The sequence below is a fragment of the Arvicola amphibius genome, chromosome 6 (genome assembly GCF_903992535.2).
Source record: "Arvicola amphibius chromosome 6, mArvAmp1.2, whole genome shotgun sequence".
Taxonomy (NCBI): Eukaryota; Metazoa; Chordata; class Mammalia; order Rodentia; family Cricetidae; genus Arvicola; species Arvicola amphibius.
Genome location: NC_052052.2, coordinates 21859006 through 21885364, shown reverse-complemented (window position 1 = coordinate 21885364; position 26359 = coordinate 21859006). Strand labels below are relative to the sequence as shown.

The window sequence follows — 26359 nt, the reverse complement described above, 5'->3', positions numbered from 1 at the left end:
TCCAGTCAGCTCTGCTGGTCTGGTCTAGTAGTCTTTGTAACTTGTTTTGTCTGAGTGACTACTCAGCAGTCTTTATTGTTTACTTTTGAAAGGGAGGGGCTAGTGAATCTGGTCAACTTCAGGGACTTCTGAAAATAACTATTTTGAGTTGCTTATTTTCAGTTTTATGGAGCGTCTCTTCTGGATGGAATGTTTTTATCTAGAAAGACAATGCTACACAACATCAAACTTGTGGTATTTTGATGATGAAATGAAGCATTGAAATCCATACAGTTTCCTGGTCTCCCTTTCCCCTAAAGAGGGTGATTAAAATTTGCCCTCTGTATAATCATAGAGAAGAGAGGGCTGACTGAAGAGATACTGGAGTACTCTTCAGAGAAGAGTCAGTGAGGCAGACACCGCTGCCTGTGTACTGTCTTAAGTATTAGATGTTTGTGTCAGTTGTTGATTGTGACATGTTTGTACAGTAGCTGTAGGCTACTCAGTTACACAGATGAGAAGTCAGTGACAGATGTGACCCCATTGTCATCAGTGCAGGAGTTGTAGGGTAGAGTTACGTGGAGATGATAGTAGATGTTTGAGACTATTCTTCCCTTTTTAAAATTTGAGACAATCTTCCTATGTTACTCTGATTGTCTTGGAACCTAGAGGTCTATCTTCCTCTCATGAACCACCTCACCTAGTTTAAAATATCTCAGATGGGCAGTGGTGGTACACACCTTTAATCCCAGCACTTTAATCCCATGTGCCTGTTGGGAGTTAAATCCAGGTCCTCTGTAAGAACAGCAAGTGTTTTTATCTGCTGAACAATCTGCAGTCCCTAAAAATAAAAGTCAGTCAGTCAGTCTGCTGTCTTTCCTTCCTTCCTTCCTTCCTTCCTTCCTTCCTTCCTTCCTTCCTCCCTCCCCCCCCCCCCCCCCTCCCTCCCTCCCTTCCTCCCTTCCTTCCTTCCTTGGGTTGGGGGGTTCGAGACAGGGTTTTTCTGGTTTTTTTTTGAGCCTGTATTGGAATTTGGTCTATAGACCAGGCTGGCCTTGAACTCACAGAGATCCACCCGTCCCTCATTTCTGAGTGCTGGGATTAAAGACGTGTGTTACCACTGCCCAGCCTACTTATTTATTTTTATTGTATGAATATTTTACCTGTGTGTGTGTCTGATTACCACCCATGTACTCAGTCCCTGTGGGGATTCTAAGAAGGTATCAGATTCCCTGAGTTGGAGTTATGAGCTATGAGCTACCATGTGGTTATTGAGACTTGAGACCCAGGTCTTGTGCAAGAACAGCTAGTGCTGGGCTGGAGAGATGGCTCAGTGGTTAAGAGCATTGCCTGCTCTTCCAAAGGTCCTGAGCAACCACATGGTGGCTCACAACCATCTGTAATGAGGTCTGGTGCCCTCTTCTGGCCTTCAGGCAAACACACAGACAGAATATTGTATACATAATAAATAAATATTTTAAAAAAAGAACAGCTAGTGCTAAGTAGCCTCTTCCCCCATCCCACCTTCTTTAAAGGAAATTATTTTAGTGGTGGTACACCTCTTTAATCCGGGTACTAAGGAGGGAGTGGCAGGCACAGCCAAGGATACTGAGGAAACTGTTTTGGGGTGGCGGGGGGGGGGGGGACGGGACCAAAAAACAAAACAAAAACACAAAAATTTGTAAAGTAGTACTCTGGCCTTTTCTTTTGTGGATTACTCTCTTTCATTTTCTCTCTACCTGTTATGATTTAATTTTGCAGGGCCTTATAAGGCAAAATACCAAATTAATGAGTTAAATTATGGGGTTAGTTGGGGCAGTATCTGATAGGCAGATTTGGGCCTATCAGAAGTAAACTCTGGACTCTGGAAGAGAAAAGGAAACTCATAGCACAGGGTGATGATGTCTAGAGATGGGATGAAGAGGAATGCGGTCTGGTTGGCTTTCATGGGGTTCTGAAGAAGGGGTTGTTGTCTCTGCGAGAGATGGCTGAGCGCGGAAGAGCTGTTGCTGCGCTAACATCGGCCCTGGCTTCAGTTCTCAGCATCCACATTGTAGCTCACAACCACCTGAAACTCCAGTTCCAGAGAATCTAATGCCCTCTTTTTGTCTACTCAGGACACGCAGGCAAACATTCATGCATATAAAAGTAAATATTTTAAAAGGAGTTGGTAGTGGTGTCTGTATGGGAGAAGGTAGCCATACTGCAGAAGTAGAGAAAGCCCTGGGTAGCGCAAAATAAAATGAAGTGTTATTGTGGAAAGACAGGAGATAAAGGAAGTCTTTCAGACATTTAGCAGTCTTGAAAAAGGAAATTACCGGGGCTGGAGAGAGGGCTCAGAGGTTAAGAGCATTGCCTGCTCTTCCAAAGGTCCTGAGTTCAACTCCCAGCAACCACATGGTGACTCACAACCACCTGTAATGGGGTCTGGTGCCCTCTCTGGCCTGCAGGCATACACACAGACAGAATATTGTATACCTAATAAATAAATAAATAAATAAATAAATATTTAAAAAAAAGAAAAAAAGGAATTACCAAAGCCGGGCGGTGCTGGCACACACCTTTAATCCCAGCACCTGGGAGGCAGAGGCAGGTGGATCTCTGTGAGTTCGAAGCCAGCCTGATCTACAAGAGCTAGTTCCAGGAGAGGCTCCAAAGCTACAGAGAAACCCTGTCTCAGGAAAAATAAAATAAAAAGGAATTACCAGGCAATAAATTAGCATAATCTGCCAGTCATATTTCTGAAGAAAAAGGAGGCGGTGGATACAACAATTTAGGAAGTCCAGTCTTGGTGGGACGAGCTTGCTACTGACTATAAGGACTGCCAGCTTTTCTTCTTGATGGGGAGAATGGGTTTATTACCTAATTCAGACATTCCTTATGTAGCTTACATCTTTATCCTTTATTTTTTTTTATTTATTTGCATCTCTATTTGATTATTAGTTTTTACCATATAGAGTTCCTGTATGAATAAATGGTTTCCCAAATAGTTGAGTATACATCTGTGAGAAGGATTTGGTTTGTTTCCTTTGGTGATTTGTAGGTGAAATTTTTAATTTACTTTTATATACATTAGTGTTTTGCCTGTATGCATGTCTGCGTGAGTGTGTTAGATCTCCTGCAACAGGCATTACAGACATATGTGAGTTGCCATGTGGATGCTGGGAATTGAACCCAGGTCCTCTGGAAGAGTAGTCAGTGCTCTTAATTGCTGAGCCATCTCTCCAGCCTCTGTTGGTGAAATTTTAAGTGGAGGTTGTGTGTGCCAACAAAGAAAGTTTTAAAGAGTGAGGCCCTTTCTTAGCATAGGAGGCAGAAAATGGATAAAAGTAGTTTGTAGTGTATGTGAGGTGACTCACTTGTAAACAAGGAGGCCTGGAGAGACTGATAGAGCAAAAGGAGGGTGGGTGTAAGGGATCCTGGAAGGGATGGAGGGCAGATAGCAGGGGTAGAAGACAGTAATGATGGGATGGTAGCATATAGAATAACAGAGGCTGTGCTGATGGTCTGGGCACGTCTCGAGACTGGAAGAGAAAGCTGAGTGCAGAGGTTCAGTCACCTGAGCTCATAGCAGATGGAAGGCAGTCTACACCTTTGGTCTCCAGAAGGCTGGCTGATAGGAAGGACGTTAAGATCCTTGCAGTGTTGACAGGTGCTCTTGAGCCATGGTTTCCTCTTGTACTCATCTCTGCTAAGCCATGATTGGAGAAGGTAGTTCTCTGAGGTGCAGTGTGGACCTCTTGTGCGATTGTTGCACTATAAGAATATGTGTAAGGGTGTGTTCCCTACCTCATCTTCTAGTTTTCCTTGGGAAATAATTAACAAAATGTTTAGTGTTCTGCTTAGAACTGTATTTGTAGGGTTTTTGATGTCCAAGAATTATTTAGTTCTTTAGTATAAGATAGATTACATACTAAGAGATAGACCTGTGTACTTCCCAAATTCTGTGTGTAGTGTTTGCTTTTTTAAGCTTAAAACATTTTATGAGTATTTTGTCTGTATGTATGTGTTCCATGTGTGTCTTGTGCCCCTTGGAAGTCTGGAGGGGCCATTGAATCCCTGGAATTGAATGGTTGTGAGCTCTACCACGTGGATGCTGGGAATCAAACCCAAGCCCTTTTCAAGGCAACAAGTGCTCTTAAGCTCTGAGCCCCTTCTCCAGCCCCTGTTTATGTACAATTTGGTAAAGTTCAGGCTGGCCTTGTATTTGTGATCTTTTTGCTACAGTTGTCTTAAGTGCTAGGATCATATAGGTTACCATACCCAGCTTGAATTGTATAAAATTTGTTTATAGCAAACACTCTATGGTTGTTAGAGCTTAATAATACATTGTATCAATAGTTGCATAGTTTGTTACTTGTGCGTACTCCCAATTTACTCAGGAGATCTTGTCTTTTTCTACTTTCTACTTCCCATGTAGATTAGATCTATGTAAGTCTCTCTTAGTGTCCTCATTGTTGTCTAAGTTCTCTGGGATTGTGGTTCGTAGGCTGGCTTTCTTTGCTTTATGTTTAAAAACCACCTATGAGTGAGTACATGTGATAATTGTCTTTCTGTGTCTGGGTTACCTCACTCAAAATAATGTTTTCTAGCTCCATCCATTTTCCTGCAAAATTCAAGCTGTCATTTTTTTCTGTTGTGTAGTACTCCATTGTGTAAATGTACCACGTTTTCCTTATCCATTCTTCGATAATGAATCAAGTGGCGTTTAGGTTGTTTCCAGGTTCTGGCTATGACAAACAAAACTGCTATGAACATAGTTGAGCACATGCCCTTGTGGCATGATTGAGCATCCTTTGGATATATACCCAAAAGTGGTATTACTGGGTCTTGAGGAAGGTTGTTTCCTAATTTTCTGAGAAATCGCCACACTGACATCCAAAGGGGTTATACCAGCTTGCATTTCCACCCGCAATGCAGAAGTGTTTCCTTTTCCCCACAACCCCTCCAGCATAAGTTGTCATCAGTGTTTTTGATCTTGGCCATTCTTTTTTTTTAAAATTTTATTTATTTATTACATATGAGTGTTCTGCCTGCGTGTTTGCCTTCAGGCCAGAAGAGGGCACGAGATCTCATTACAGATGGTTGTGAGCCACCATGTGGTTTCTGGGAATTGAACTCAGGACCTCTGGAAGAGCAGTCACTGCTCTGAACCTCTGAGCCATCTCTCCAGCCCCGATCTTGGCCATTCTTACAGGTGTAAGATGGAATCTCAGAGTTGTTTTGATTTACACTTCTCTGATGACTAAGGATGTTGAACATTTCCTTAAGTGTCTTTCAGCCATTTTAGATTCCTCTGTTAAGAGTTCTCTGTTTAGGTCTGTACTCCATTTTTTAAATTGGACTATGTGATCTTTTGGTGTCCAATTTCTTGACTTCTTTGTATATTTTGGATATCAGACCTCTGTCTGATGTGGGGTTAGTGAAGATCTTTTCCCATTCTGTAGGCTGTCGTTTTGTCTTGTTGACTGTGTCCTTTGCTTTACAGAAGCTTTTTGGTTTCGGGAGGTCCCATTTATTAATTGTTTCTCTCAGTGTCGGTGCTGCTGGGGTTATATTTAGGAAGTGGTTCTCTGTGCCAATGAGTTCAAGTGTACTTCCCACTTTCTCTTCTGTAAGGTTCAGTATGCTGGCTTTATATTGAGGCAAGACAGGGTTTTTCTGTATAGTCCTGACTGTCCTGAACTTAACTCTGTAGACCAGGCTGGCCTGGAACACGTAGAGATCACCTCACTCCACCTTTACCTCCTGAGTGCTGGGCTCAAAGGTGTGGGCTGCTACTGCCTGGTTTCATTTGGGTTTTAAGTGCTATCTTTCTCCTTTCTTGACTTTAGCTCAAGCTTTGCATTAATTATTTATCCTAGAAATTGTTCACCCATCTTGGGAAGGTGGTGGCCAACAGGACAGCAGGTTTAGGAGGCTCCTGCTTTAGGTGTCTTGTTTTCAGATGTGCAGAAAGGCCTCTTTCATAAATATTTTCATGGTTGACTGACTCTAGAGTGCCCCAGAAAGCAGAGATGGATTGTTGATAATAATTGAGAAAACCAACAGATGGCAAAGGGCTTTTGCTGTTTTGAATCACAGTCTTTCTGTGAAACTTAGTGACTTAAAACTTGCCACCGTTTTGCCTTTTGTCTTCTAGCTTGATGAAGAAGACAGCTTTGAATACTTGTTCTCATGTTTTATCTTCATTGCTAATGTTATCTTTTAAAAAAAATTGTTGGGTGTGGTGGCACACTAGGGAGGCAGAGGCAGGTAGGTCTCTGTGAGTTTGAAACCAGCCTGGTCTACAAGTGAGTTCTAGGACATCTAGGGCTACAGAGAGAAACCTTGTCTCGAAAAAAAAAATTATTATTACTATTGTATGTGTGTGCTCGTATGTGTGTATGTGCATATGAAAACTATCTGTGGAAGTCAGTTCTTTCCTTGAATTATGTGGGTTCTAGGTCGTACTCAGGTCATCAAACTCAGTAAAAAGTGCCTTGATCCACTGTTATCTATCAGTTAATGACTTTGGAGCTGGTTAAATGAAAGTTTAAAGAAGTTGTATATTGATATACTTTAATGAGCTGTGAGGAAGGTTTCTTTGATATATGCTATTTCTTTTCTCCCTTTTTTGAGATTTGGCATTTCCTGGAACTGCTTCCTGTGGATAGATGTTTGAATATAAAGTTTGTAGACTGATACCTTTGAGTGATCCAAGGCTAGTTCAGACTGGCCTCATTTATACTTGACAGCTGAAGGCTGAGGTGCAGCGCTGCTGACTTTAAGTCAGAGACTCACCACTAAATCACATTGCTGTCCAGCATATTGGCCTCTGCAATAAATAAAAATTGTGAAAAGTAACTGACATTGTTGTCATTGTTGTCATTGTTTTCATGCTTTGAAAATAGACAGGAATTGGTAGGGTAAAGCAGGGATCATTTCTGAATCCTGATGGTTAAAGGTGAGTAAATACTTAATCCCTTGAGTTTTGTTACCATGCCTGTTGAGTTCTTAAAGTTAATATTGAAAGATCTTTCATTTGTGCATGATAGATACGTAATATTTATGATGCTGACATGAACCTTTCCCCTCTATTCTGAACACTAGGTACGCTCAATGGATGAATTAAATCATGATTTTCAAGCACTTGCTCTGGAGGGAAGAGCTATGGGCGAGGTAAGTGAGTGTTGGTGTGGTTGAAAGTGGAAAGCTTGGAGTCGTCTTTGATTAGATGTGTCTGAATCTAGTCTCTAGAAATATGTGCTTGCTTTTCTTTGTTTCCATCCTCACAGTAGGATTAGGATGCTGGAGAGCTGTGTCAAAACTACTGATACAAAATGACTATTAACTTAGTCCAGTTATTTAAACAACAAAGCACCAAAATATGAACACACATTAATAAGTTAATAAGTTAGATGTAATGTGAGGTGTTCAAACATTTTGATTTTATATTCATCAAGTATTTTACCTCATTTTTCAGTGGCTAGGTGTTTTGACTGTTGGAAAGGGAGTTTTAGATGTGCTGATAATCAGAGGATGTCAGTAACCTGTTTAGACAAGTGCCTTTCAAAAAGAAATTACCCAGGACTCCATTGTGAACGCAGGATGCTTCTTAGGTTTCTGGTCAGATACAGATCGAGATCTCAGCTAGTCGTCCAGAAACAAGAACTTTAGTTTCTTTTTAATGTTTAATTTTTTTGTTCATTATATTGATAAGTAGAGTTGCCATTGTTTAAAAGGGGAGAATAGTTAAAGAACACCCAACTTCTGAAGGTTCAGCTTGTTGACAGAACTCATACTGATGGACAGATACTGCAGACTGTTCAAATGTATTGCTGTCCATAAGAGGCCATTTGCTTGTGACTGTCCTTCTGGGCAGAACTCTGGGTTTGTCTGTTGTTCTGTGCTTAAAAGTTCTCCTACCTACTTTGATGTTTTGGAGTAGGGAGAATGGCTGTGCTTCAGATTTTTCCCATGTACTAGCCATTCGATAACATTTGTTTGGTTTAGTGAATGCTGTTTGGTCTGGCCATTGTGCTAGGTTTGGAAGATTCAGAAGTAACACAGTTCCTTTGCTGGGTTTACATTGAACACTCCTGAGTGTCTTCTGTGACAGCATTGAGTAGTTACAGGCTTCTGCTGCTTTGTCCTGGGATTCTTGCTCATTTTGTTGGAAGATTTTGCTTTGAATTTTTTTGAATTTTCTTATGCTTAGAAAAGTAGTTTCTGCCTCATCATCTCGGGCTCTGAGTTTTAGGAAATGATTGATAGGGGTCCTTGTGTTAATAACTCTGCCTGCCTACTGTCATTGGAGCAGCATGCTTTAATAAACCTTGCATGTTATTGGGTAAAAAACTTTGTTATTTTATTTCTAGCATAAGATTTGAAGAGAAAATGATCAGATTTGGTAGCTATTAAATATGGAAGGATAAGTCATGTTTCTCTTCTCCTATTCCTGTGATTCTAACCTATTCTTTGTTAAAAGTCAAATTCTAAAGCTGAGTATGTTGGCTCATGCCTTTAATCCCAGCATTGGGAAACTGAGCCATGAAGGATCATTCAAGGTCATCCTGGACATCATGGTTGAGTGTTCTGCTGTGTTAGTTTTCTGCTGTAATAAAATGAGCAAAGGTGATTTAAAGAAAAGATAGAGTTTATTTGAGCTTCTGGTTCCAGAGGGAGAGTTCGTAATGGTAGAAGAAGCATGACCATAGGCCACGGGAGCAGGAACTGGAGAGATCACATCTTTTATCTTTGGCATGAAACACACTTGAAGTGGTATGAAACTTTAAACTCTAAAAGCTGCCCCCAAAGTGACTTACTTCCCCCAGCAATGCTGTACCTCCCGATAACCTCTCTAAACAGTGTTTCCACTTGGAGACCAACTGTTCATTTATGCCTGAGCCTTTCTCATTCAGACTACTTGAACACAAACCAGCACATTCACAAAGCACCTGTGCTGACTACCATTTGTTAACTACCTTCTAGGCAGATATTAAGTACTTTGCATACATTCGCTTATCAGGACCCACTGAGGACACAGTTTTATTCTCCACACAAGGAAAGATATTATTCCTTCCTTAAGCTCAGGTGACTCACACAAGTTAACTCTTCAAAGCACAAAAAGGGCAGTGAAATACAGAGTGAAGGAAACCCTGAATCTACATGGAAAGAACAAGTTTCTTCTATAGCTGAAACTTAGAGAAGAAGGGCTTTGAGAGCATATCAGTATCATGAGGAGAGGGTACCAGACTGAGGAAGCATCTTTTGGTCAAATGAGGACTCAGTTACATGCAGATAGGGATATACCCCTCTCTCAGTCCAGAGGGGAGTAGGATAGCAGAACCATAGTAGTATGCTTTTTATTTATTTATTATTTATTTTTTTGTGGCGAGACAGGGTTTCTTTGTGTAATAGCTATCCTGGAACTCAGTTTCTAGAAGAGACTGGCCTCGAACTCAATGTGATCCGCCTGCGTGCCTCAGTCTCCCTAGTGCTGGGATTAAAGGCTTCTGCCGCCACCACCCGGCTAATTCCAACTTCTAATTGCTTGATTTTTCTTTGTATTTATCAATAAAACATCTCTTGAAGGGAGTAATATAGTATTTACTAATACAAAGACTAAATTTAAATGGATTGGATGGACTTTGAAGCTAGGCATAGTGGTATGGTGGGGAGGGAGAGAGAATACAAAGTACATGAATGTACGGGCCTTTAAAACTTCAAAGAATGTGTTAGTGCTGCCTTACTCTGTCAGAGCCTTTGCCATAGCTCTTATTTGAGATAGGAAAATCTTGAGTGTTTCATAGTAGAAATTTTGCTAAGTTGTTACTTAAAATACCACTCAGATTTTTGCTGTGTCTGGAGTGCAGCTGGTGTGGGTTTCTTTTTTTTCCCCCTCTCCCCTTCTTGGGTTTTTGTGATAGAGCTTCTCTGAAGCTTTGGAACCTGTCCTGGAGCTCACTCTGTAGACCAGGCTGACCTCAAACTTACAGAAATCCACCTGTCTCTATCTCCAGAGTGCTGGAATTAAAGATGTGCGCCACCACCACCCGTCAAGTACAGCTAGCTGTTTTTATTGGAAAAACTTCCAAAAAGATTACTACTACTACTACTACTATTATTATATGGAGACAGTTTCTCTGTGTGTCTTGGTTGTCCTGGAACTCCTGGAGATCTGCCTGCTTCTACCTCTCTAGTGTTGGGATTAAAGGTGTGTGCCACCACTGCCCAGCCTAATATTTAGTTACTTTTACTTTATGTATGTGGATGTTTTGCCTGAATGTGTATATCTGTACTACATGAATGCTTGGTGGCTGCAGAAACCAGAAGAGGATGTCATATCCCCTGGAACGGGAGTTATTATAGCTGCTTTTGGGCTTCTTTGTAGATGCTGGGATTTGAACCTGGGTCCTTTGGAAGAGCCAACAGTGCTCTTAACTACCGAACCTACTCTGTAGCCTGTAATGTCCAGCTGTTTTTAGCTGAAGGGTTTTCATTCCCCTTAGGTAGAGTGTGAAAAAGGAATGAAGAACAATGCCTTGGGATATGAATGATAAGTTAAGCTAACACTCTCATGAGCTTTACTTGCTCTTTCATTCAACTTAAAAGCCCTCAAAAGTTTTTTTAAAAAGTCAAAAAGCTTAGTGGATTCAGGAAAGCTTATGTTCTTTTGTGGTCATCGATACCAAATATCTAGCAACAACAAAACAGTAGAGGATTTTTTTTTAAATTTATAGGAGATGAGCCCTTTTTGTTTTTATTTTATGTGTATGGATGTTTTGCCTGTATATGTCTCTCCAGCCCAGGATTATTTATTTTAGCTCTCAGTTTCTGGGTTTGAGAACATTTAACAGAAGAACTTCTTTGTGGCAGACAGGATGCAAGTAGTGAAACGGGCATAGCAGCATGGTAGGACATACTTGCAGGACTCTATGTCGTCTCTGTCTTCTGCCTTTCTCCACCCCCCAGTAATGACATCTTTTTAAGACTCCACTAGGGGGTTGATCATTCATGTTATCAGAGTTTCTGGAGGGGCCTCGCTCTGTTTTGCTCTTAGTCAATTCTGAATCCAATATGGTTGACTATCACAGTTAACTATCATGTTGACTTCCTTCATTGTTTTCCTGTGTGGTCCTTTCTTTCTATGTAGAAGGGTGGTTAGGACGTAACTGTAACTGTTTATGTCCTAAAAGGATGAATTTGTGGAAAGAAATGAAGTATTGTGAGAGCCATTGACAAAAAGACCCCTCAGTGCATAGTTGACCTTTGTTTTCTTGTTTATTTGTGGTTGCCTAAAATTTTTTTTTGTATAGGGTCTATGGTTTTGTTTTTGTTTTTTTAAGACAGATTTTCACTATGTATCCTTAGCTTGGAGCTCGATTTGGAGGTTAAGCTGACTTTAAACACATAAAGATATATATATATATATATATATATATATATATATATATATATATATATATATATATATACCTGTCTCTTTCTCTGCCTCCTAACATCTGAGTTTAAAGGCATGTGCTACTGCAATGGGCCTCATGAGATAGTCTCATTCTACTGGAACTCACTATGTTTCTCAGGCTGCCTTTGAAATATAGTTCTTTTACCTCAGCCTCCCAAGGACTAGGGTTACTAGCATGAACTAGCTGAATTTTTCTAACCTTTATAGAACAAGTGTCTTTTTTTTCCTTTTTAGGATGTTGGTGATGATGTGGGGTCTCATGTAGCTCATGCTGGCCTCAATAAGTGACCTTGAATGCATTCTCCTGCCTCCACTTGTAAATGTTAATGTTCTAGTCATTCACCATCACAATAAGCTAAGATTCCGTAATGTTTTATATATCTAGGATAGCTTAATAGTGCAAGCCACCATGTCGTTTCTGGATTAAATTGAATGTGTTTAGATAGCCCTTCATCATTTAGAAAAATACTTGGTGATAAATTTTTAAATCTGATTTGAGAAGGGGCTGGAGAGATGGCTCATCGGTTAAGAGCACTGGCTGCTCTTCCAGAGGACTCAGGTTCAGTTCCTAGCATTCACATGGCAGCTCACAATTGTCTGTAATTCCAGTTCTTCTTTCAACAGACATGCATGAAGGCAAAATACTAGTGGACATAAAATAAAAATAAATCATTAAAAAAATCTGTTTAAGAAAATCTAAAACACCTTCCCTAAATATGAAGTGATAAAGAGTTCTTCCATATTCGCCAGTAGACTTTAAATGATAATTGCAGATACCAGAAATTAGAAAAGAATACTATCCCTGAATGTAAGACAGTTTTAAAATGTTTATTTTTTTAGGGGTCGTGTCTCTATGACAGTCTGGCTGGCCAGGAGCATGTGGAGGAGGGAGTGATTTGATAGTGATCTGGCAAACTGTTTATTCAGAGAAAGAAAACTTTGTAGGGTAGAACCAGCATAGAGCAGGGCCTTAGCCAGTGCTTCCTTCTGTGGCTCAGACATTTATCTTTGGACTTTGCTTCTTTCTTCTCTAGGAGATGGTGAGTAAGAGAGTTTAGTTCTAGAACGTTCCAGATCAGAGATTGCTGGGGTTTGACCTTATGTTGACAAAGAATGCTTTAGCCTTTTTGGAGGAGAGAGGAAAATATCCCAAAGGACTTGGAGGAGAGAGGAAAATATGCCAAAGGACATCTGCGTGATTTGTTATCCTAGATTTTTACTGGTATTCCCCCCCCCCCCCCCCCAATACATTCTTCCTGGACTATAATAGGTTTTCTTGTAGCTCATGCTGATTCCAACAAATAGTAAACAGCTTTAAAAAATTTTTTTATGTGCATATGTGTGACTGCATGAGTTTATGTCACTGTGTGCATGCAGAAACTTGTGGGAGTCAAAAGAGGGTGTCAGATCTTCTGAAGGGAATTATAGATGGGTATGAGCTATCGGTGGACCTGGACCCAGGTCCTCTGCCAGAGCAGTAAGTGTTCTTCATTGCTGAGTCATCCTCTCAAGCTTCAACCTCTAATCCTAGCGCCTTCATCTCTAGAGTGCTAGAGTGGTAGCTGTGTACCACCACACTCTGTTTATGTGATGCTGGGCCTCATACATACTAATGCATGTAACTGCCAACCATGTTAGAGTTCTAGCCCTCATTGGGTTCTTTTCACTGGCCCATTCACCTTTCTACAGCTGATTGGAAATACCATCAGGGATACATGGTTTGGAAGCAGGGCCAAGTGGAGATTTGATATGGTGGATCAATATGTTAAATTATTTTCCATTATAGTCGACATTGCCTCCTAGAATTATAAAGTTTTAATCAGGGTTTGTGAATTTTCCTAAATGGGAACTGCTGTTTAAGCTGGAAATCCCTTTTAAGTCTAGTTCATTCAGTTGACTACAAATTTGATTGTTGAAAAGAGATATACTGTTGACTCATAAAGTAGGCCTTTCTAGATATATTAATACAAAGTATTTGGCCAGCCCATAAATCTTAACATCTCCTCTCCAAACTCTGTTGAGCCCAGACAGCAATAATGAAGGCCCTAGTTCTATTAACTCTGTATTAAAACTATTTGATTTAGAACATATCCTACATCTTGCTGGTAGAATGAATTGTAGTCAGGCCACATGATCTAAAGAAGCACACTCTTAGTTTACGACTAACTAAACTTACTGTGTGTTGGATGTGAAGTGACTTTCTGCCTTATTTGGGGCGATATTCCTGAGGCTTTGTAATAAGTTTTGAGATTTGGCATTTTGAGGGCAAAGATAACGTTCCTTCTTAACTGGAAGAGTGGGTGTATCTGGGATTTAGAACTTAGTTTCTAACTCCTTGTCCCACCACTTTGAAACCTGTGTTCAACCTTAGTCCTACATCTATCCACCTTATCACTTTTACCAAGAAGGCTTGGCAGACCTACTGTGTACATTGAGTGTCCTTGGACTGTGGAAATGCAGCAAACTTAGTAGGACCTCTGCTTTCTTTGCACTGATGTATTTCTACACTTTCATGCTCCTCCTCTGGCTAAAATGGTAGCTTAAAAAAAAAGGAGTCTGGATACAGTATCATATTTTTAATACTAGTGAATTGGAGGCCAGCCTTTTCTAAATAGTGAGTTCTAGGGCAGCCAGGACTATGTAGAGAGACCCTGTCTCAAAAGGGCAGGGTCTTCTCATGTAGCCTAGGCTGGCCTTTATTACTATTACTACTAATTTTTGTCTTATGTACATTGGTGTTTTGCCTGCATGTATTAGGATATCAGACCCCCCTGGAATAGGAAGACAGTTGGGAGCTACCAAGTGGGTGCTGGGAATTGAATCCGGGACCTCTGGAAGAACAACCAGTGCTCTTAACTGCTGGAGTCATCTCTCCAGCCCTCTAGCCTGCCCTTTTACAGTGATCTACCTGCCTTTGTGCTGGGATTAAATGTGTGTGCCACTGTGGCTGTTTGTTAGTGTCTTTTTGATGCATATATATACTTGAGTAAAACAATTAAACATTTATGACAGTAAATGTCAGCTTCCAACACCATATTTATATGATACCATTAATAGCATCATCTGTGAGTCACTCTTTTGTTTTGCTTTGTTGTTTGAAATACATCTTCACTATGAAACCAAGGCTTGCCTTGAACTTGTACTCTGCTTTTGCTTGGAAAATGCTGGGATCATAGGTGTCACTTTCCCTGACAGGATCCCATCCCTCCACTTTTTTTTTTTAAAGATGAGGGAAAGAAAACCAGGTAAATATTTTAAGTGTCAATACTAAATAGACTGATTCCATTTTGTTGTGCACAGAAAAAGAATAGGAACAATTTTCTGTCTATGCTTATTATCACTTAATAGACATAATGTTTTTCGTGATGGTCCTTCGATGTTAGAATGTTTTTTTTTCTTTTTTAAATAGATAGGCAAGAGACTGATGTGCTTATGCTCTGGCTGTTTGAACCTAGATACATCACTTGCAGTTCATCATGTCAAGTTTTAGAGATCAGCTGCTAGTTTATACCCCTGCATTAAACTCTCTTGCTCTCACCAGCTAAAAGCTATCGATTGAGTTCAGGGGCTTCCTCCTGTAATTAAGGCCCTATACTTACCACCAAGAAATCCAGTTCAATTCTGTAAACAGCTGTAGCACTTAGATGCCTTTCTTGCCCCTAGGGTTGTGAAGATGTGGTGAAGAGGATGAGTACCAACAAAACTGAAAGGCCCTGCTCCTCTTCTGCAAGTAGTTACTTCAGAAGCACTGGTACCCAGGATCCAACAGGGCTGTTGCCCGTCAAGTTGAGTCTGATATGAGGCCCTCTGTTTTTGAGACAGAGTCTTAACTGTGTAGCCCTGGCTAGCCTGGAACCTGAAATGTTCTTGCCTCCATGTCATGCGTACGGGGGCGGAGGGGAGGGTGTGGTCAGCATGCTCTACCATATGCTGCCAAGGCCTTTGTTACCAGAATCTTGTAGTTGAACCAGATCAGTAGGCAGCTTTTTCTGTATCATCTGCTATGACATAGACACCCCTGTTCTGTGTGCATAGCCAGACATAATGGTGTTAGGAAGTTGGGCTTATTTGTGCTTTGTTGCTTACTTAGATATGTATTAAATTACAATGTGTGCAATTCTTTTCTTTTCCAAAACAAGGTTTCTCTGTTGTTCCAGGCTGTCCTCAAATTTGGAGATTAGCCTGCCTCTGCCTTCCAAGTGCTGGGATTAAAGTTTTTTTTTTAAATTTCTTAATTTATTTCATCAATTTATTAGTTCATGTGTAGCCCTGACTGACCTGGGACTCACAGAGCTCTGCCTACCTTTGCCTTCACAGCACTGTGATTAAGGATGTGGTGTGTATCACCATACCTAGCAAATCTTTCTCTTAATTTTGCTATAAGGAAACAGAGAACATCAAACTTATTTCATTGTAGTTTGGTGTGGTTCTTGTGGCTGGGCACTTAGAAAGTCTTTTCTGTTTTGGTATTCTCTGTATAAATAGTAGCTACATTTTTGAAGTAGTTATTTCTGAGAATGCTGGGAAGGACACTCCTGTCTTTGGCACAGTGTAGCTCACTCGAGTGGTGAGAAGTACTAGAGGCTGACTGACAGAGGGGCTGGGCTGAGTGTTGTATTCTCTATCAGTTTTTTGGAATTTCAGAATCTAGAGGGTGTTGGCTGCGGAATGGTATTGGCACTGCCTTATTCCTGAACTTTGTACTAAAGGGTCTGGGGTAGGCCTTTTGTACATTAGGCTATCAAGAAAAATTGTGTAGTTTTTGTATATATAGGCCTATTTTAACAGGAATATGGTTGGAACATAGATCAGCCATATCATTTATGCATGAATAAAGACATGTGACATCATCAGTAGGTAACTTGACAGACAACACAGTTCCGTTTTATTGTGTTTCTTCCTGTCATTTTTCTGGACTGATTGTTAATTTGTCAAGTGTTAAGGTTGGAGAAACATTTCCTTTTTTGCTGTTCCAGTAACTTGAAGTGGGAGTTTGTTTAAAAAAAAAAGAAAGAGAAGAAAAAGAAAAAAGCTTTTGTGAACTCAGGAGTGCTCAGTGGAAAGAGGTCAGTGTGTGACTTGTCTTTCAGTCAATGTATCACAGGTGACAGGACGTTTGAGGTGCTGTCGGTGTGCCTGGATGTTTTTGAAGGACTTGCTTCATGAAAGCTACATGTTTTTTGCAGTCTGTTTGAGGACAAGTTGCTGTGCATCAAAGTATAGTGGTCGTCTAAGAGCCAGCCTGCAGCGCAGATTGATGGGCGTCTTAAAGGCCATCAGTTTTTCATGTCTCTAACCCACTTCACGGCTTGGACACCTTGATTCTTCAGCAGTTCATAGGGAATCTTTAGGGCACCTTACTTCTTTCTGGATGGATGAAACATTAGCCCTTTGTGCCTCAGTTGACTATAAAATAGATGCCCAGTTAAAACAACGAAGCAATAAATTTGCTTCAGTGATTACATTCTTGTTCATTATACTAAGCCTTGATTCTTAATTTATAATTACAGTTACAAGGGCAGAAGAGATGACTCAGTGGTTACGAGCACATGATTCTTGCTGAGGACCTGGGTTTGATTCCAAGTACCCACATTGTAGTTCACAACCGTCTATAACTCCATTTCCAGGATATCTGAATGACTCACTTGGCACACATGTAAAACACTCTCAAAGAAAATGAATAAATCCTTAAAAAAAAAAAAAAAGAATTATAGTCAACAACAACAAAACCCAAAATGGTCTCTCAGGACTAGGGAGGGATGTAGCTCATGGACTTGTCTAGCACATACAAGTTCCCGATTGCTACTCTGTATGAAAGTAAATAAACTGAGTAACTAAAGCAGTGGGAAAGCTGAGTGGCACCTTAAAGGGTTCTCTTTGGGCTTCACAGCTGAAATACTGCATATAGACTATCTTCTCACTCGGTTTGAAGAATTTCTTTGGTTACTATTTCATTATTTGTGTGTATCATGTGCATGCAGGTGCATTTGGAAGCAGAGGCAGGCAGCTCTCAGTGAGTTTGGGACCAGCCAGGACATTCAGGGCTACACAGAGAAACCCTGGTGTTCCCTGCCCTCCCGCCCCCCCCCCCCCCCCCCCCCCCCCCGCCAAACCCCATAAAACACCAAAAAGACTCCCACCAAAACCTGGCTGGTCTTGTATTCCAGCCTCAGCATCCTGGTTGCTGGGATTACAGACATACATTTTCTGTGGGTAAAACTTATTTTTTTCCATAGGTAGAAAAAATCGGCATTAGGCTTTTTAGATTCAGGAGGGAAGACTCAATGACTTTATCTTGGCTAACTAAGTGATGCGTGGGTTTCACTGTGGTGGTAAAACTGGTGTTGAATGGCACTAACCCTTCTCATCAGAAGTGTCTTATAACCCAGGACAAGAAACTGTTAAGTTTCAGGGGCTGGAGTGATGACTTAGGATATTTACTGCCACTCTGGAGCTGCCTGTGATCCAGTGCCAGGGTAGCTCTTCTGGCCATCACAACACAGACGCTCACACATACAAATGTCTTCTCTCTCTCACATACACTAATAACAACAACAACATCATCATCTCATTAAAAATTCCTTCCCTTTCTTCCTAAACTGAGGGTTCATGTCTTGCTGGGCTTTAAATTCAGGACTAAGCCCCAGCCCCAACCCTGTCATATGCTTATTTTTAATACAATAATTGGCTTTGTGATGGAACCCAGTGATGATTTTTTAAAAAAGATTTATTTATTGTGTATACAACGTTCCTACTGCCTGTGTATTTCCATGCCAGAGAGGGCACCAGATCTCATTACAGATGGTTGAGAACCACCATGTGGTTGCTAGAAATTGAACTCAGGAAGAGCAGTCAGTGCTCTTAACCTCTGAGCCATCTCTCCAGTCCCCCCAGTGATGATTTTTATTGCCCCTTATTTAAGCTGCCATTTGTAAACTTAGCTGCAACTGTAGGTATTCAAATTATGTTCAGTGATACAGTATAATCTAAATTACCACCAACCTTTGTTATTCTTACATTTTTGTTTATTTGTTTGTGGTTTTTTAACATAGGGTGTTTCTGTAGCTTTGGAGCCTGTCTTGTAACTTGCTCTGTAGACCAGGCTGACCTCAAACTCACGAGACCTGTCTATCTCTGCCTCCCAAGTGCTGGAATTAAAGGTGTGTGTCACTACTGTCCGGCTAACTTTTGTCATTTTAAATTCATGTTAAAGCAAATTTTGTCTCTGAAAAGAAAATGGTTTATTCATAGTGAATTCCAGATCACTTAATATCAGGTTTTATTGATTAGATTATGAGTTGTAAACTCTTAAGGATATTTAAAAATGTTGATGTTGTGTGTATACACATGGCTGTGTATTTATCACTGTGTATATAGGTCAGAGCACAACTTGAAGCAGTTCTCTTCTTCCACTGTGTCTGTGTCAGGGCCTGAATTTAGATGATCAGACTTGGTGACAAGCACCCTTATTTGCTGTGCCATCTTGCTGTCCTTACTAATTTAACAAGGAATTCATAATCTTGCTACATCAATCAATAAGCACTAATTTTTGTTAATTTTACTTAAAGACAGAGTCTTACTATGTAATAACACAGGCTATCCTCAAACTCAGACTGCTTCTGCCTTCCAAGTGCTGGGGCTACAGATGTGTGCCATTATACCTGTGTCTTTTTAATACTAAAAATATAATTTTTTATGTGTGTGGATAGGCATGTGGTCAGAGAACAATTTAGGGGCGTTAGCTTGCTTACAGGTTCTGGAGATTGATCTCAGGCCATTGGGCAAGTGCCTTTACCTGCTGATCCATCTTGGAATCCTGATCCAAAAGGGAACAATGCACAAAGAGAAGCAGTTTTTTTCTTTGAAAATCTTTATTACGTTTGTTATTGAGAAAGAATCTTGTTCGCAATCCAGGCTTGTGGTAATTCTCTTGGGGTGCTAGATGTATAGGCTTATACACTACCATGACAGATTGAAGAGGTTTTTTGTTGTTGTTGTTGTCGTCATTGAGATAAATTCTTGGGAATTCATATGGCCCTTTATTCATTCTTCTGACAATTCCCCCTCCCCCCAGAAAGAATTGTGGTAACAGTTAATGAATGACTAAGTCTTTCTTTTTAAAGTTTTGTGAATAACTGATTTATACTTTTATTTATTTTTTGAGACACTGGCTCACTCTATAAGCCACGTTGGCTTTATTTTATTTTCAAATTTGAACAAAACTTTAATAAAAAGATCCAGGTGTGGTGGTGCACGCCTTAAATTCCTAGCACTGGGAAGGTAGAGCCAGGTGTATCCCTGAGTTCTAGGCCAGGACAGCTAGGGCTGCTACACCGAGAAATCCTGTCGTGACCCACCCCTCAACAGGTGCGCGCATACACCCACCACCACCACCACCACCACCACCACCACCACCACCACCACCACCACCACCACCACCACCACCACCACCACCACCACCACCACCACCACCACCACCACCACCACACCACCTCCACCACCACCCTCCACCACCACCACCACCTCCACCTCTACCTCCTCCACCACCTCCACCTCTACCTCCTCCACCACCTCCACCACCTCCACCACACCACCTCCACCACCTCCACCACCAGTCCACCACCACCTCCACCACCTCCTCCACCACCTCCACCACCTCCACCACCTCCTCCACCACCTCCACCACCTCCTCCACCACCTCCACCACCTCCACCACCTCCACCACCACTCACTATTGCCGCAGCAGCAACAACAGCCAAAAAACAAAACAAAACAATTCTCCCAAAACTTTAATAAACAGAATAACGAGTTAGCATCGGTATAGGTCATGGCATTTGTGAACACTTTCTGTGTTGTTGTGTTTGGCTTCACAACCTGATATGAAGAGACTAGCTAAATCTGGTAGAGTTTTGAGAAGAGATTTCTGGAAATGCTTTTTTTTCCCCTTTTCATTAACTTGTGAATTACTGTTGTCACCAACATAGCTCACATTTCCATTCTCAGAAGGCCAGAATAGATAGGAAGAAACTTAAAGGATTTTTAAAATCTTACCAAATGGTTAAATGTTTTAGTCATTTGAAGTGAAACTAGGTTTGGAAATATGAGTAGCCAGATAACTTGAAACCTAATCATACTTGTGAGTTTGTAAGCTTTCCTGTATGTCTTACAAGCCAAATTTTGCTGGGAGTAGTATCTTTGTGGGGAAGAGAGAGGAGAGAAGAAAGAGGGGTTAGAGGAGAGAGAATGGTGGTGAGGGAGAGAGGGAGGCAGATGAGGGGAAGGGAGAGAGTTAGGTAGATATTTACAAGTATTAGCAGTTTACACTTTAGAGCATAGGGTAGGGTAGCAGAAGGAATGCTCACTTGCTGTTAAGACCCTCAGAGAACCTCATGGATACTTCCTTAGGCAGACATTAATATTGATGTGCTCATACATGGTAGTCCTCGGTAATAGCTTCCTTAGGTCTGCAGAACTGTAGGGTATGGTTGGTTAATGGTGTGGTTTTTTTTTTTTTTTTTTTACTACAGTGGCCTAGGTGGCACTGTGCTTGTTTTATCTGCTGGCTAAGTACATTGGGCAGCCTTAGATTGGGAAATTGTTTTCCTTTTTTTCCCCCTTCCTTCTCCTGTTTTTGTTTTTTTGAGACAGGGTTTGCCTGTGTAGCCCCACAGATCTGTAAAGTCACAGAGGTCACTCTACTTCTGCCTCCTGAAAGCTGGGATTAAAGGTGTGCACTCACATCTGGGCTGGGTTGGGGAACAAAGTGTTTACTGGTCTAAGTATTTCCTATGAGCCCGTGGTTCAGAAGATAAAGTGGCATACTTTTTCCTTTTATCCAATTAGGAATTTCCATTTGATGGGACATTATAGGGAACATTTAGAACGTCTGTTCTAAAGCTGAGGATGACAATATAAGACCCCCCCCCCCTCCACATGTGTGGGTTTTGTGTGTGTGTGTTTTCAGAGACAGGGTTTCTCTGTGTAGTACTGGCTATCCTGGAACCCTCTCTGTAGATCAGGCTGGCCTCAAACTTACAGAGATCCACCTCTCTTTGCCTCTTGAGTTCTGGGATTAAAGGCATGCACCATCACCCGCCCAGCTCTTTTGTAGATTTTTAGTAGGCCTTTAATTGCTCATTCAGAGGAATTGCATAGACTCCACTCTTAACCAGAACCACAGGAAACCAATGTGTAAAAACCTAATTGCAGTCTATTAATTTCTGAGGAGAAACTGTAGTTTTCAGTGGACAGGATCACTGTGGTCGGTGATCACTGTGCTTGACTCATGAAATCAGTTTTGAGAAGCAGCTTGCTGTTAGCATTGGAGCCAGAGAAGTTGTTGGACTCATGGTTGCAGGTTCACTGTACTCAAGCTGACTTTCTTAAGTGTGGACTTGGATATCATCTGCTCTTTTCAATGTGCCAACTAGGTTAATGGTCTGACAGCATCTGTCTCATTGGCTTTTGTTGGACCAATTCCTACTTCCCATCACCTTCTTTTAGAATTGTCAGGTATTGCCGGGCGGTGGTGTTGCACACTTTCAATCTCAGCACTTGAGGCAGAGGCAGGCAGATCACTGTGATCTAAGGCCAGCCTGGTATACAGAGAAAGTTCTTGGACAGCCAGGGCTACATGTCTCAAAACTAAAAAGAAAAGAAAGAAAGGAAGAAGAAGAAAAAAATAATTGTCAGATCTTAACCTTTTATAGCCTCGTTTTCACTTAAAGTGAATTTTGTAAAGCTGTACTGTGATTGGTTGATTTTTTTTTTTTTTTTTGACTGTAATCTCTGGGCCAGGAAGCTGAAGCAGGATTGCTTAGAGCTGGAAATCTACTTGGGTTACTTACATAGTTCCAAGCCTAGGCTTACCTGCTCCACAAAAAAGAAAATGTCTGCTGGCTAGGAATATTGCTCATCATCAGAGTACACTGAGCGTTTTAACTTTGTGTAGATTGTCAGTAATTCTTCCCCCACCCCAAATCCCGCAAATAGGTTAAAGCTGGTTGCATTTACATTTGTAGTGATTGAAATTAAGTCTAGCTGACGTGAAAGTTTGGCATCTTAACTTGTTTTTGGCAGTGAGTTGATTTGTGGAGAGGCTGTAGCTTATGTGGTGGATAGAATTACCTCCAGAGGTGTGATTGATGAATTTAAGTGGCTCTTAGATCTTGATTTTTATATTAAAGTTGTTACCTAGCTCTGTTTTACCATCAGCATTGAAGTTGAGTACTTTCATTATTGACTTTGAATAAAAAGTTGAAAGTGTTGCCACTGTTTGTCAATCAGCAAGCTTAACTTTAAAAGCTACTTATTAAAAAAAAATTTAAAAAAAGCTACTTATTTTCAGTGTGAAAGGGTTATAAAACAGAGTAGAGGAGAGCATGAATTGGACAGAGCTAATTAATCACTTTTTTTTCTAAATCAAAAAAACCAGTGTACTTTCAGTACTGGGATTTAGCTGTTAGAAAGGGATGAGAAACATTTCTTTTTTCCTTTTTCTCTTTCTCTCCTTTTTGTTTCTTGGCTCTTTTTCAGACAGGTTTCTCTTGTGTAACAGCCCTGGCTGTCCTGGAACTCACTCTGTATATCAGGCTGGCTTCAAACTCTTGAGATTTGTCTGCATCTGCCTCAAGTGCTGGAGTCCTGGGATTAAAAGCTTGTGCCACCACTTCTAGGCAAGAAGTCTTTCTTAAAAACAAACTCAAGTGTTTGAAATACGTACTTTCGCATAGTCATGATTGATTAGTTCCTCCACTGTGTGACAAATCCCAGACGGTTTAGAAGGCCATTGTTTGTAAACCTCATGTCTTATAAGGTCTCTTTAAGTAGCAGGCACGATGCCTACCAGGTTTGAATTTTTGCTTAGCTTTATGAGAGAAGGATCTTCCAAATTCATGTGGTTAATATCAGGATCTTGGTCTTCATGGACTCTTAGAATGAGGCCTTTAATTTTTAGTGAATTGTTGGGTAGAGATCTCTTGGTTCCTTGGCAAAGTAAGCCACTCTCTGGTGTGGTTCACAGCATAGCAGCTATCTAAAAGTGAACATGCTGAGCAGTGGTGGTGGTAGAAAGAAATAGAAGCAGTGCAGAGCACCTATAACTTCTGTGACCTCACGGCATCCCATTATAGGTCCTGTTTACAGTACAACAGGACTAGGTCATTTGGAGTCATCTCTTCTGCTTACCACAATTGAGTACAACAGTAGGTTTTATAGTAAATGCTAGGTTCTGTGTAGAACTTAGAGATTTTAAAGGGCTTAACTAAGCTTCCTTTTAACTTGCCCAGATTTTCTTGGTACAGAGATGTTTGAGCACCCATTCAGCTCACCCTTTCTACTTTGCCTGTCCTCAATCAGCATGCTGCACTCTATCTGCCCCCCTCTTCTTTCTCTTTATCTCTTGAGAACTTGCCCAGATAGTACCTACTGTTATCACTGATACTAGCTAACTGATCTTCACCTCACTAATGTATATAGAGCTCTAGTACTGTGGGGGCTACCTCTACTGTTTGCTCTCTATTTTTAGTAGTAGGAGAACCGGTTGTCTCAGTGAGCTAGGAACAAACTTTGATTTCATTCCATTGAACCTTGTTGCTTGCATCTGCTACTAATAGGAAGTAGACTCTCTACTTATTATTTTTTCATATTTGTTTCATTGCTGATTTATTTGTGTTCATATGTGTATATTTGTGAATTTTTTTTTCGAGACAGGGTTTCCCTGTAGTTTCTAGAGCCTGTCCTGGAACTAGCTCTTGTAGACCAGGCTGGCCTCAAACTCAGAGATCCGTCTGCCTCTGCCTCCCGAGTGCTGGGATTAAAGGCGTGCGCCACCACCGCCTGGCTTATATTTGTGAATTTATATGTGCCATAGTTCGTATGTGGAGGACAACATATGGAGTTGCTTCTCTTGTAACATATGTGGGTTCCAGGGATTGAACTCAAGTCCTCAGGTTTGAGGCAAGCATCTACCCTCTGAGCCATTTCACCAGCCCTAAACATATCGCTTTCAATATGTACTTGCTGCTTTGCATGTTGTGACAGCTTAACAGATAACAGTAAACAACATTTGAATCTTACAAATCCCCTTTGACACCTTGAGCTCAAATATTGCTGCTTTTAGTTAGTTACCAATTGGTAAATCATAGCAAGATTGTTTATGTTAAGCCTGGTACTTGTCAAGGCTATTCTTGAGTTTATATAGAGGATTAAGATTAGAAAAAATGGCAGCATAGGACTAGTTTTGGTCACTTTTTCTTTATTCATCATTTCATGGAGCATAAAATTAATCAACATATATGTGACTGCTTGTGCTTCTCTTAGTATACAAAGAAGAGTGGTAAATTGGGTCTCCTGTTTGGTCTCACCCTCTTCAAACTAAGAATGAGAATTTTTGTCAGACTTGAAGGTGGTAGAAGGCATACAGCTAGTGAGTAAGGAAGTTTTATAGGCTCTTTGGATAGGTCATTTGCAAGGTTAAAAGGAGAAATAGAATGTGAAAGCAGGAATTCTTTTAAGTTAATAATTTTCACTATCTCTTCTGGAATTTGACCATGATTTTGTCTGATGCCACTGAATACGTTTCCCAAGAAGCTATTTTGTACTTGCTGATGATGTTTCTGATTGGCACAGCCTCTGAAAAGAAGAAGCCTCAGAAAAAAGAGGAGGAAGGATGCTGAGGGCAGTTTAATAGTAGTTCCCAGGGCATATCATAATCTATTTAGTCCAGCGCTTCCTGCTCCTGCTTAGCTTCATCTGGACACCTGTTGCTCCTTCTTTTCCCTCTTTCTCTCAAAACCAACGCTAGTTAACAGATACCTAAACAGCACCAATGAAGGATTGATTGATGCTTGAAATTTAACTTTCCATCTTTGAGGCTGCTTAGCATTTGTACAAGTAAACACGAGGCCAGGAGTCTTTTTGTTAGGTTCTTTCTGTTTGTAAAAGGTGGCAAACTGCTTGGGTTCATGTAGTAACCTATGCCTGTGGAATAGTTTGAAACATTTTGAGGGTGGGTTAACATTGTGCTGAGAAAGCAGCAGTGAGCCTGGAAAGCTGGGGTTTATTTTTGTGGACAGCTTTATGTTCTTTATTATGCTCAGGTGTTGCTAATAAGTTGGAAAGTTCAACCGGTCCAGGAGGAGAGCAGAACTCTTGGGCTTTCTGGTGCTTTATTTCTGAAAGTCAGCATTCCATTTCTGACATTGCATAAGTCAGCTCTTCAGGTATGCCCTTTTATGCTCAGAAAGAGTGTTACATGTTATCTCAAACTTCTTCGTATCCTGTTTGAGGAATAGCAGTTGAAAAGAAAACATAATTAGAGGAAGTAAGAGTTTACTAAGTTAAAGACCAAGAATGATGGCAGTCTTAAAGACTTTTCCTTTGTAACTGTGACCCTTGTTTCTTTGATTGAAATCACCTTAATGGCACTATCAAGTATTAAACCTAACAGGTTAAGAAATTTGATTTCCCTTCTGGAAGTAGATGAATGACTTTTTTCTCTTTCTAAAGTCTTAGAACAGGTAGATGTGGTAGGGAAGTGTTGGTTATTGGACGTTATAGTTTGCATTCTATACTTCGGGTTCAGAGCTGGGTTCATGCTCTTGCTTGAGTAACTTTGTGTGGTCAGGCAGTGCATGTGCAGATGGTATGCTAACAGTCGTAGGCACATTCCTTTGTGGTTAGAGTCGTCTTAGCAAGCAGTTAGCTAACAGGGCGATGTTTCTACCCTTACCTCCTCCTCAGAAATCTTCACATAGACTAAGTGAATGATTCTAGGTAATTATGATGGATGTCCTGTTGCTTTAGGCCTTTCTGTGTCTTTTAGTAAATAAGAACAGTGCTCTGATCACAGCTGTGTAGCCAAAACCCTTCGATTGAGCCCTTCAGGGCCCATGAGCATCTTCAGTACCCTTGTCTAAAGAAAGTGTTGACTGC

At 40.8% G+C, this 26359-nt stretch overlaps 1 protein-coding gene across 15 annotated transcripts in view; it reads left to right on the top strand.

Moving 5' to 3' along the window:
• The window catches only part of Pum1 (pumilio RNA binding family member 1), a 114441-nt gene that overhangs the window by 25996 nt on the left and 62086 nt on the right, over nt 1-26359 (top strand). For all 15 annotated transcript variants that reach the window (XM_038334824.1, XM_038334823.1, XM_038334822.1 and 12 more), the window contains one exon: nt 7072-7140. In XM_038334824.1, the coding sequence (XP_038190752.1) occupies nt 7072-7140 (69 nt within the window). The remainder of the gene's footprint in view (nt 1-7071; nt 7141-26359) is intronic.